We start from the raw sequence: 13,600 nt of genomic DNA, 5'->3' as shown, positions 1-13,600 counted from the left end.
ATCAATGTGCCATTGATTAACTGGCTGGGCTACATTAGGAAGAGTGGTGACAGAAAGGTGAAAGAAGTAACTCAGCTTCGGTGAGTACAAGGAAGACATAAACATACTGAAGCAATTCCACCAAAAGCATTGGTGGATTAAGGGATTGGACCATCTCTCATCTGGAGAAAGGCAGAGAGAGCTGAAATTATTTAGCCTGGAAAACAGAAGGCTTATCAATTTGTGTAAGTACATGATACTAGGGAATAAACAGGGAGTATGATATATATATACATTATAATATATAATTAATAATATATATTATATGTATTTATATATGTATTAATATGTATATTTTATATATATATAAAATATATATAATATACTAGGAATAACACTATGGTTAGTGGCATCCAGTGGAAGAAAAGGTGATAATATGTACATACTTGAAATTGGATAAATTCCACTTAAATATAAGGGAAAACCTTTTTATTCAGTGTGCTGAAAAGCTGTAACAGAGAAATTGTGGAGATTGCTGGGATTCAAAACCCAACTGCACAGAGCCCTGAGTAGTCTGCCCTAAGAAGGGCAGAAGTATTGGACTAGACAATCTTTCAAGGTCTTTTCCAACTTCAGCAACTCAGTGATTCCACAACTCATTGATATTCTGAATATTAGCTGTAGAAATTTGGATAAAGTACAAAAATCCAGAAGACCAAGTATGTGACAGCTGCTGAGACATTGCAAGAGACTGTGAGAGAGTAAAGACATGAAGGAGTATTAGAGACAATGAAAGATACATTGAGCGTTAGCTTCTGCTTCTTTCTGCTTCTCTCTAAAACTAAGGGCACCTTAAATGAAAATAGTATTCTAACTTCTTACACAAATCAAAAATTTATAAGTTATACCATTACAATCCAGTGCAGTGTAAATCACAAAATTTTCATGTTATTTTTGGAAAGAAATGAGCACACTTACCCTGCAACACCCTAGTTCCTCTGCTGTTACTATGACTGTTCCACACTTCTTCCCAGGAATTCCTCTGCAAAAAAACACAACCACATCACCTTAGTTCCTTAATATTATCTATGAAAGTTACAACTGATGCAGAAAGCACAAGGTAAGTTTTCAAGTCACAGAGCTGATGGAATGCAATTCAGTTTCCATCTTCTGCCACTTGTCCTGTGTAAAAAAGTTGGTTTATCCTAACTGAATTGGTAAATGAGTTGCATATTTATTCTAACTAGCAAGAAACAAATCAGTTTTGATTTTAAAGGAAGCAGTATTCAAAGTTTCAATAGGCTGAAACTATCCACCCTCCCACTGATGTTTTGTTTAGAGATAATTCTACAACTCATTTGTTAAAAACATCCTATTGCAAATTTTACTTAAAAGAAAAACCTAAAATATAGTTAAAAGTAAACACTAGCATTATTTTACAACATTTATTCTGAAATGTCTACGAAGACACATTAATAATCTCACCATCATATCTGATACAGGAGTTGCAAAAGAAATTACTATTCACCCAGACAGCAATTAAAAATACAGGCTGCAACACCAGAAATCCCAAAACATCCTCAGTTCTTCAGCATAAAAAGCAGCAGAGAAACAGAAAACCCACACATAATCTGATAGTAGTCGGTGCCAGCAGCCTTTTGGATGGGGACACACCCAACACAGAAGGCCATGGGCCTTATAAAAGAAGGACAATATTAACACGATGGTTCATAAAGAGGTGAAATACTTCATCAAGATTAGCACAGAATTTCTCTACAGATCAAGTTCTCATTATTCAGGAACTAAAAACTCTACCAAATGATTTGTACAGTTTTTGATGCTGTTAAGTACAAACTTCATATGCTTAAGTCTACATGCATGAAAATAGTACTAGACCACCCCTTAAAAATCATTCATTAAGAAAAAAAATCTTTAAAATACCCTGAGAACAACTTCAGTGGTCACAGATCAGGCAAATGGAACAAACTTTAACTAGCAATAATGCCCTGTAAGAAAATAATAAAATAATTTCAAACTGGTCAAAACTTCAAGTACCAAAAAAAAAAAAAAATTACTTAGAGATTCATCATTACAGACCAGTCTTTCCACTTGCCAGAGAAATACTGACAAATACTATGTTAAAGACAAGCATGTAAGAGTTCCACTTGTTTAAATCCAGGATGCAGTGCCATTGCTCATCTTCCTTAGCTCTAAGGGATAGTTGGTAGTGAGCTACCCTGGAACTGGTTCTATCACAGTGAAATTACAATAGAAAAATTATATTTGGGCAACTAGTTTCTCAGGGTTTTTCTGGAAAGAGTTACAGATCAGGATTTGTGAGGTAATAATGAGTATGACAGATAGATAGATAGATAGATAGACAGACAGTCAGACAGATAAATTAACTGCAATCTGTATTGCATAACTGCAGTCAACTCCACCATTCAGGGCTATAGAAAATGTGAGATTATTTGAAACTCAGATATAGAAAAGTGTGAGCAGAGTACAAACTGAATAAAGGAAAATAAAATGTGAAAATCTACATTTCAGTGGGTTCTGCTGGCTTGAAAGTCCAGAACCTCTAGGCTTTTCTACAGTGATCAACTCTTTCTGGACAGTATTTGAAGGAGCAGGAAATGCCATTGTTAGAGGAACAGAACAGACAACCATTATCAAAGAAAGGTTTTCAACAATACCTGCATGTCTATATAAGATACAGTCTTGAGGAGGAATTATTGTGTCCTTAGAACAAATGATTCCACAACTGAGACATCACATCTGCAACACCAAGAGAAGTTTAAAAGGACAGTCTGAAGAGTACTTGGGCTTTAACAAGGACTGAAAGGAGGACCTTTACAGAGCCTATGTAAAAGATGACTATTTATGTGGAAATTCAAACCTGAGAGGTGAAAAAGGGCCAATTTTGCAAGTTGGAATTGCAATGAGGCAGAGGATGGAACATCTTTGATGTCATTCAAAAATTTACAGGCTTATCCCTGAATTTGCAGAGCCTAGCCCTCTGACAGTCACCCACAGATAACAGGATAGGACAAATAGATATGGGAAGTTCAGGTATTTTTCTATCAATTATGTTCACAGCAAGATGACAGGAAAAAGAACTTCACATAATAGGCCAGCTGGCTCCAGTAGAGCCTCATTAGCAGGCAATGGCACTCAGATGTGAATAACTAGCATAGAATGCTCATTAAGCTTTGCAATGGCCCCATCTCCTCATCAAAGGAAATCCCTACAGGAATGCACTTAGCAGATCCTGAAAAAGAAAAGCATTGCTCAGAGTTATAAATGGGGCTAGCATCTTCTATTTAGGAAGACAGAACATTCAAAGATCTAATTTTGGACAATATCTGAGCAGGTGGCACTCTCTTGAGAGAAAAATGAAACCATGCCATTTCAGGAAATAGATGTATCTGTATTATCCTTTCATGCCAATACAGCTGGAACACATGAGGCCAGGCAGAGTAAATCTTACACATGGAGCTTGTCTTGAGAAGGCATTTAATGAATCTAGTAACACAACAGTAAAGAAAACAAACATTACTGTTAAAATGTCACATTATCCATTTCACCTCCTTTGAATGACTAGAATTATTTTCCAACGGAAATTATCCAAAACAAATGTTCATATTTGTATCTGGCCAGTCTGTAAAATAAAGTGCAACACTAAAGCATGTTCTTAAACAAAAAATGTTCACTGTCACAAGGATAACAGACAACCACTCTACAATACTGGGAGCAAGACTCTGTGTGACAGACTCAGTGCATATAATTCCAAGTCCTTAATGATATCAGAAACAGAGAAGGAGGTTCAGGGGACAATCTCACAACTGCCAAGAAGAAATATTGTCAGGTTCATGCCTCAGAGGTGTAATCCACTGGTGCTTGTAACACCCATGAAACTGCAAGACATGCATGCCATGTAGCCAAAGAAAAATGTGAACTGTGTACCTTCACTTTTGTACTTGCCATGAAGATTAGTGCAAGGTGTGTTTCAGCCTTCCTGCCTGACCACAACAATGATGACCTTCTAGGCTTGAGATGTTCTCCTTTAACTTTGAGGAGGGACAAGACTACCCTTTCACTGTAGGTCCTAAGGGAACTTTCCCTGATGATAGATACACAATCTGGCTTGAAGCTGGACAGCTCACAGCAGCCATAGAATCCTGAATTGTGTAAGATTTTTGCAAATGCCAAAAGTAGATAGAGTTTCTTCTAGAGAAGTATAAGCTTCATGTCTTTCTAATTTTCATTTTGAAAGAACATCAGAGCTTACTTGAATGCCAATCAGAGAATGGAATTCAAGCTTCTCAAACTGCTTAAGTATAAAAAGTGCTACATCTGTAGGGTAGCTGATTGGGACTAAAACAGTACCAAGCATTCTCTTCTTTGTACATCCATTAGCAGAGAACTGAAGAGGGAAAATATTAATGAACTTCAGAAATCTGGTGAAAAGATAAAGCTCTCTTAACTCATAGATCATAAAGAACATTCATGCTTTGAGAACACAGACTTGACTTCATAAAGAGAACAGTAAACTCAAAGCATGTCTTCCCTTCTTAGGGAAGACATGCAATATTGTGAATTCAATTCTCATTGTTTGACTATTAAGAGACATTAACCACACATCTATAAGCAAACAATTCTGAAATGGAATGCAAAGTTTCATGAATAACAGAAATGTCTCCTAGACAGCCAGACTTCAGAGAGTCCAGAATGGACAAATACTCAGGCATAGTTGTCAAGTCACAGCACTGTCAAAAGCAGCAAAGACAAAATAAAACAGGGACACTATGAAGAACTGATAAAAAGTCAAACATTCTCTCATTAACATGTGTCTACCCACATGTTGGGTCCACTTAGTAACTACAATACAAGACAGTATCAGAACCAAGACCTGAGAAATGCTTGTTTACCCAAGCGAAAATATATTACACAGGCCAACACAACTGTGAAGTAAGACCTCTTTTCCACAGAATCTTCACTGGTTTTTTTTCCTAATAGATAGTTTCAAACTTTAAACTTCACCTGTAATTCATTTCAGACTTCATTTAACCTGTACCAAATGCTAAACTACTGAATGAATGCCTTTTAATCTACATGTTCAAAACAAATTTCAGAAATTTTCTCAGAAAAAAAAAGTGTACCACACTGAATAATTTACTAATTAAGGACAGAAACAAATTTGAAGACTTTCAAAACATCAGGTAAGATTCATCTTACGAAATACAAGTGTCTTTAAAGTCAGCACTTTCTCTGACCAAGTGACCACAGGCTTCCAGAAGAATCAAATGGCATTCACTCAACCCAGTCCATGGAGCTGTGACAGTACAATTTGCTGTGGCAGCTGGCATGAGCTAGGGCTAGACAGTGAAAAGTCAGTGAGCTGTTGTTTTAGTAGAACAAAATAAGGCCAGCCTCTTGCCCTGATTGACAAGACAGTATTTCTATGCTCAAACTGTGCAGCCATCAAGAACTAAAACATGCCCAGAACAAGCAGTGACTTGTGTGTTGCCATCCCACAGTGCTGGGGCTCTGTCTGGCTCTCCGGGAACAGCCCTGGAGCTAGGCAGGGGCTGTTTCCTTGTGTTACTGGAGTCCCCCTGCCCGTGCTTTGTACCTCTGTGATTCTTTGAGAGTGTGGAGATGGGTTTCCACAAGCTGATGACCCTCCTGGGATGGATCTGAAGGCAGCCAGGGCAGGGTATTTGGGCTCCCCCACCTACCATTGGGACACATGTCTCGTTTGTTCACAGACAACCTTTTTAATCAGATAACCTAATAACACAACTTCTCTATTGTGATACTTACTGTACTGGTCCTCAAGGTTATTTCCTAGACATGTTTTAAAAAGTTTAAAATCCAGAATGGGATTAAGGGGAGAATCACAAAATATTCTTGTCTAATAACCACAATATTTGCTGATGTTAATAATTTTGTGTGATTGTATTAGAAATCTGATAATCTGGTCAGCTGATTCTTCACTGTTTCTTTGTGAAGGTTTTTTGCAGGAACTCAAATGCTTGAACAAAAGGTAATTAAAGTTTTATGATGTGCTAATTTGAAAACTAAAACAAAACCCATTTTTTTAGATTAGTACACTCAAGCTATTTTTAATGCAATATGTAACAAGGTTGACAAAAATTATGGATTAGTTAATTCATTTGCTAATTGTCCAAAATGAAACCCAAATTATCATAGCCTATATAAAGAAAGATTTCTATTGCATGTAACTATTTACTCTCTCTTAAAAGCTATATCTGTCAATTCTATATATCAAGATATCTCACAGCAAAAAAGCTCCACAACTCTAGCCTCACGCAGCAGTATGCATTCATCCAACATTCCAGAATACTTACACAATGGATTTTTCCAGTCTGCTCCCATGCGATCCCACTATTTCTCCCAGTGTGCAAAACATCTGTCCCAAAAAATCCTGAAAAGTAGTAACATAAAAATTCAGAATTCATATTTCACACAATGAAATTAGGTTTCCCGTTTATCTGAGCTGTTCCCTACTGAAAAACAGATTCTGTTGAACACCACATCTTAGTAATAACTATGCAATAGTAAATCATAAACAGACTCACTACCACCTATTTGACGTAACAGTAGGTAGCACTTACAGATGTAATTCTAAGACCCTACACTATCACTACAGTGAGGATGTAATTGGAAATCAGTGGCTAAAATTTCTTTTCACAGTGAAGCACACACACAGTATTCCTTCTACTATGCTCTTTTCCTTAGCTCCAGGTTCTCAAAGCCTTCCTGCATTTATTTTAAAAAAATTCACTGAGAAGCCTCTGGCCTCTGAATTCTACTCTTGCATCTCTAAATCTTAAAGTTACTATTTAATCATTCCCATTTCAAGACAACTTGAGTATAAAAAATTTATTCTAACACTGAGACACAAAAAAACATGCTTCAGTTTTAGGACCCAAAAAAGCATCAACTAATTTCAGCATATTACATATCTGAAAAGGTATACATGAATCATCAAATATGCCCTTTGCAAGAGAAATGTCCCATTAACATTATACTCATTAGCATTATATGTTTTCAGTCATAGCCAATCACTGTATTTTTCTCTGTGTATCTGATACTACTTACAGTCAAAAGAAAATAAACATACTTAAGAAATGCATACATTTTAACACAAAGAATTATAATAGTGAGGAAGAACTTACATGTTTTGACAGGTTAGGACTCTTTGAGTCAACATCATAGCTTAGGAAAAAAAAAAGAAAATTTATATCAGAGATGCCAGATGACATATCTGAGGACAATAATGTAAAGAAACAAAAATCAAACAATTCTTTCACCTATTGCCATGTGTGAAATTTACACAAACAGATTTGTGAACGGTAGTTCAACAGTAAGGAAGATAAATTGAGTCATCCCATATTATAAGTTTATGGTTCACTAGTTATTTGAAATGAAATAATTTTCAACAAAGTGCAAGCTTTTAAGAGAAATTCTTCTGATATTCCTGTTTGAACAGTGAAAGATGACAAAAAGCAGACCAAAAATTAAAAATTAACTCTAGAAAACAAACTAACTTGTCAATTACTTTCTTAGGTAATTTTTAAGTCATTTGAATAAGCAACCTGAAATAATTGACAATAAACTAAACAGCTTTTAGCAAGAGTTTTATTTGGTCTTTTGAGTTTATCATAATCTCAATCTTCCTGCAGCTAGAAAATGTCATAGTTTCCCTTCCACAATCAAGGCAAGAGTTAAAAAATGTTTCTCTCCAAATTTAAGAGACATCAAAAAAAAAAAGTCAGAAAATTATACAGGACTATTAATCTCTATACTTTAATAGTCTCTCATCTTTATCAGATAATGCAAGTAATATTCTTACCAAATAATCCATTCAGATTCAATACCAGTAACTAAACTGAACAAGTTTTCATCTGTTATGTTACTGCCTATCTCAGGCTCCCCTGCATGGAATTCTATCCCTTTGGCTGTGCTGCCACAACTGGCTGCTGGGATGCATCATGGACCAGATCACAAGTCAGGATGACAGGAATACCAGAACACAGCTGGATGTGGTGCAGCACAGCCAAAGCTTTAGAAACATATTCATAAAGAAAAGCAATTCCTATAAATACCATTAATATGAGTTAAAACCTCCAATTAAAAGCAAACTATTTGGTGAAATTGAATAGAAAAACATAACTTATAATTTGACCTGAGGGATAGCTACAGAAGTAAAACAAAGAACAACTTCACTGGCAAAATCACTTACTAAGTACCAGCTGTGAGCAGAAAGGGGCCTGTGACATTGGTGGCTGTACATTGTTGGGGGGCTGGGGGGGGGTGTCATGCTCATTTATTGAAGCATCAAATATTAAAGATATACTTGCCACCTGATATTTTTTCCCCTGCAAAATATATGAATCATACAAGGAATTTCTTTGAAAAATAACACTTTGGCCAACAGTAGTACACAGTACTACACAATTTTGCCAAGGAACTGAATATAGGAAGCTTTCTAAAGCTTCAGAATTGGGATTTAGTCCATGACTGGCTATGGGAGATTCACATTTCTAACTCAGAGTTCTAAGATATTTAATTTTTCATCTATCATTTTTATAGGGCTCTACAGTAAATTCATGCAATATGGCTATATGGTCCCTTGCAGGCAAAGACAGCCATTCAGCTTTGAGCTCAGAACAGCCTTATGTCCAGGTAACCCAGGACAGCAGCAGAAAGCAGTCAGGTCATTCTGGTAAGTACAGAGAATGTGTGATAGTTACAGCTTTTCACAGACAGACAGGAGTCCATTTCTCTAACTACATAAAGAATTAAACAGGGGACTGTGTTTTCCCTTCCAGGTCCAAGTGCTTTCCAGATGACACTTATCCAGAAGGTCTTTACAGACTCCCCTTTCTTTCTGTAGATCAAGCTTTCTCTTTTTCAGTTCACTTCTTTCACTTCTCATCTCTACTGCACTTCCCCCTCCCCATACCCTACATGCATCCTATGAGAAGCAGGAGGCAAACTGCTACAGATTTCCACACAGCCCCCACTGTGCAATGCTTTATACTTGGAGAAGAATCCTTTATTTCACAAATTGATTAGCTCTGACTTAAAACTTATTTTAAATAACCCACAATAGTTATACTCCACAGATTGAATGACATTAAACCTAACTTTCAAAACTCCAAATAAAGTCTGCATTAGGCTTCCATTGTGATTTGTACCCAGCCGCCTCAAAGCACCCTGTAATCTTCCTGGATTTAGTATTTCCTTTCATTCCTTGAAATAGTCTAGTATATCTTACAAAGAAAGTGAAAAGAAATACGAAAAGGGTTCTTCAACTAAAAAAGGACATATAAAGAAAATTTGTGGGAACAATGCATAGTGTGATGCAAAACTGCAGCAAAAACTTAATTATCTATGAGGATTATTCATATTCTCTCCTAGGACAAGGTTAAGAAAGAACTGCTAATAAAAAAAAGAGGATGAATATTAAAAAAAGCCAAGACAACCTTGATTATCACAAAGACCAAAATAATCAGAAAGGACTGAAATGTAAGAGATGACATGCAATGGTGACATGACCTGGTGACTGGACTCTCAATTCTATTTTCCAAAGAATGAAGTGAAAGTCAAAACAATTCCACGAGTGGAATGAAATGAGCACATCTGGAATAATGTCAAAAGTCATCTACTTCTCAAATAACTGCTGTTGTTTTAAAATCTTAAAATTTAGTATATTTAGGTGCATAATGAAGAAAATTTTAGCTCTGTACTACTTGTACAGTATTTTATTTCTGGATAGTATATCTGTGCCTGTTTTGCTGGATGTGTTGCAAGAATATTTTAATGTTTTGACATTTTTTCATTTCTACTTTCTGGAAGTAATAATTGTAAGCATAATTGTACTTTGACTAGTTAACATCTGCCAATTTCTTAAAACTCAGTCATTATTATGAGGAAGCAACACTAAATCATGTATTATATTAATTTATCCTATGTCAATAGATACCGTCTCTCTTCAAGTAAATTTTATCCTGGACAAAACCTTACATGCTTACAGAGCTGCAATATTAGAGTCAAAGATTGTTAACTTACAAATCAAATCGCAGATTCTCTCTTTCTTCAAAGAAGTAGTCCATTATAAATTTTCTTACAAAATCTGGATTTAAAGTATTATCAATTACTTCTGTTCTTCCAAACTGTAAAACAAAAGTGTAAGTTTAAGCTATATGCTATTAGGAAGTATAATTAGATTGCCAATACCAGGAATATGTGAGATATATGACAGCCTGTAAAAACCTCTCAAACAGATGCCACAAAAGAAAATGACTGTGTTCAGATTAACAGACATGGATGAAGACAGAGTGGCAGAAGACCTCATATTACAATATAGAGTGGACTATACCTTGTATAGTATGACCTAAACTTTATCATCATCTCCAAAGCCAATAAAAATCCACAAAAAAATTGAATCAGTAACAAAAATCCACTGTTTCCTTAAAAAAAGCACACCAAAAAAAACCCAAACCAAACACAACAGCAAGCAAAATCTTGCATATATTGTTTACTTCTGACAGCTTTAGACATTAGGGAACACAATCCTTCCATTGCTAATGTATCATTTTTGCACTGTCCATCTTCTATTTCACCTCAGTTCAGCTCTCTCTTCACTGCTCCTCTCTCTGAGCTTTTGGCAAAATACCTTTTCCTTATTGATGTTTATAAAAGTGCATCAGCCCCTGTCAAGCTGAAAATATTTTAAGTTTTAAAAATTCAAAGGTAGATTCTTTACACAACTGCAGACCAGTTTGCTGACACTGACCATCACTACAGCTCAGTCCTGTTTGAATGTCTTCCTCTCTTGAGAGCCACAAACCTTATCCAAATTGACAGCTAAGTCTGGTTAATTTATCTGAGGGAGACTGTAAAATGGGAAACTAATGTGTTTTCTATATTTTATTTTCGTTTTTGATGGAAATGTGTGATACAGATATGAAGACTGAGATCAGTGAGACTATATTTTAAATGTTTGCTAGTACGTAGTACCCCCATAAGCCTAGCATGGCATTCAAGAGGTAATGACAGGCCCTCTTCTGCTAGGACAAATGACCAGCCTTAAATATACCCAAAAGTTTCATACATCTATGAATATGCATCTTACCTCTCTCCATTCTTTGTTTCCAATTGCTTGTGTGTACAAAACACAAACTGTGAAAAGAAAAAAAAAAAGGTTTGGCTATTTTCAAACTCTAACATATCCTTAAATTAACTAATTTTGTAGTCTCTTGTGCTGTGGAAATTAGTAACTAGGACAATCAAATGGTAATGTTTTCCCTCAGCTGTCAACAAGCCTAACCAGACTGGTGATCATGTGGTCTAGTTGTTGCAGAAATCAGCTAATAAATGGAGTGCTTCTAAAATGGGAGGCAGCACTTAGGCCTGACCTCCAGCAAAGCACTTGATAATCTTTAAAGGCAAAATTAGATAAAAGCATGTCTTCTTTAAATGTGGGTAGTCAGGCTATTCTAGATAATCTAATGCACAATTACCCTAAAATATACTTCCTCCAAGACAGAAGAAAATTAAAGTAAAAAACCCAATGAGAACTCTACTAAAAAGAAACAGGGGGAACAGAAGCAGAGGAAAGGAACAAGAAAGACTTCTTAGATTTTCTTCCTTAATTTTGCTTCAAATTATTTATATATATTTAAACATCTCACATATGCATACTTTATTTTCTTTAAACTAAAGCTTGACAAAAAATAGAGTCAATTAAATTTGTAGACCTAACCTGACTTTGAAAGACCAAGCAGAACAATACCACAGGTGTCACTCAGATCTCTATTTCCAGCAGAGCACTCACTACACATTAAGCTGCAGCTTTCATCACAAGGACTGGTGACAGGGGTGCAGTGATTATAATCAGGTCTTTTAAACACTATTTTAAGTACAGATCATTTGCACTGAAGGAGTGCAAATGATATGTAGAAAATAAACTTTATTTTCTACAGTCTTGAACGAGTTGCAGGTAACTATGAAAAAGCTATTTTTTACCTGAAACTCCTTTTCAATCCTTTTATAAACAACACATTGCAACTTTTTTTTTTCCCTCAACAAGTTCTTTTCCTGTACAAATAATTATTTTTTAAAAGAAGGTAAAATAATACTATTTTAGGTTTTAGCTTGGAACAACAAAGGTAGAGGTTTGATTTTCGCAATAAAGTCAGAATCATCAACAGACGAAAGCAGAAATGAAGTCAACCTTCTAACTACATTTTCTTCTTACTTAAAATGCATTTGCTCCACACCAAAAAAAAAAAAAAATCCCCTTAGGCAGTAGCAAATAAGACGAGAAACAGAAAAAGCAATTTCAATATTTTAGCTCACATAGAAGCTAAAAGTTAACACTTTTAGGTTTTAAGTAAGATGTCTTGTAGATGAGAAAAAGTTTTTATAAAAATATATTCAAAATAATTCTCAGGAGATGTCTTTCTCCATTTACTCTAAATAAACCCTTGCAATCATGTTCCTATCTTTGCTTATTGTTTATAGTAAGGTGAATCCAAACCAAAAAGCCTATTTTTACAACACACTCTGGAGGAGGCTGCTGGAGTGTATTACATGAAGAATGAAGTGAAACGGGAAAATGTGAGAAAACAGAATTAAACAGAAGCTATGAAATCAGCTAAAGAAAGTTCTGTAGGTTACTGAACTTCTGACTACCCATCCAGAATTGTAGAATCATAGAATATCCTGAGCTGGAAGGGATCCATCTGGAAGGGATCCATCAGGATCATTGAAGTCCAGCTCCTGGCCCTGCACAGGACACCCCAAGAGTCACCCCATGCACTGAAGAGCACTGTCCTAAAACTTCTAGAACTCTGTCAGGCTGGTGCTGTGATCACTGCCCTGGGGAGCTGTTCCAGAGCCCAACCACCCTCTGGGTGAAAACCTTCTTTTTCTAATACCCAACCTAAACCTCTCCTGACACAACTTGAGCCCATTCCCTCAGGTCCTGTCACGGGTCACCACAGAGAAGAGATCAGTGGAAGATGTAGACTGCAACAGGGTCTCCCCTTCTAGGCTGCAGATGTGGCTGATATTTTAAATATAATAAAAATATAGACTAATAAGCAGTCACCTCATACAACATTTTATTGTAAGCAAAAGGTACAAGTCTAACAGGGATACATACACATCTGCATCTCAGACTGACATTTCAAAAAGAAGTGAGCCCTAATGAAAGCTATAGAAAAGACATATATTTCAGCCTTTCTGATAAATACTTTGTAAATTTAGAAAAATTTAAAAAATGTTTCTACCTGTCCTCTAAAATGCATGGTTGGTTTTAGGAAATCAGCCATGATACTGGTCTCTATCAATGTTAAGATTCACTTTCTCAAATGGCTCTTGGAGAGAGTTTTGTGAAGATCCTAATACACTAATTGCAGTAATCACTAAAAAAACTTTGTCAAATTCATATCCAACTGGAGAAATGCAGATAAATATGGTGAAGTTGAGCTAAAGCATGTGAAATGCTCAAACCAGAGATTAAAGGCTCCATAAAGCAACCCATTTTTTAGCAGAAAACAGTTAACAGCATTGTCATGAG

The 13,600-nt window shown here is 35.9% G+C and overlaps 1 protein-coding gene across 3 annotated transcripts in view; it reads right to left on the bottom strand.

Moving 5' to 3' along the window:
• The window catches only part of CPNE8 (copine 8), a 71,381-nt gene that overhangs the window by 39,488 nt on the left and 18,293 nt on the right, over positions 1-13,600 (bottom strand). For all 3 annotated transcript variants that reach the window (XR_005977997.2, XM_030255803.4, XM_030255795.4), the window contains 5 exons: positions 11,150-11,196; positions 10,084-10,187; positions 7,185-7,224; positions 6,354-6,430; positions 958-1,021 (listed from right to left, as the gene is read on the bottom strand). Coding sequence is in view for 2 of the 3 variants with exons in the window: in XM_030255795.4 (XP_030111655.3) it covers positions 958-1,021; positions 6,354-6,430; positions 7,185-7,224; positions 10,084-10,187; positions 11,150-11,196 (332 nt within the window). In the remaining variant the exon portion in view is untranslated. The remainder of the gene's footprint in view (positions 1-957; positions 1,022-6,353; positions 6,431-7,184; positions 7,225-10,083; positions 10,188-11,149; positions 11,197-13,600) is intronic.

This window comes from Taeniopygia guttata, chromosome 1A, assembly GCF_048771995.1.
Source record: "Taeniopygia guttata chromosome 1A, bTaeGut7.mat, whole genome shotgun sequence".
In the NCBI taxonomy this organism is placed as follows: domain Eukaryota; kingdom Metazoa; phylum Chordata; class Aves; order Passeriformes; family Estrildidae; genus Taeniopygia; species Taeniopygia guttata.
This window is presented reverse-complemented; position numbering and strand designations above follow the sequence as displayed.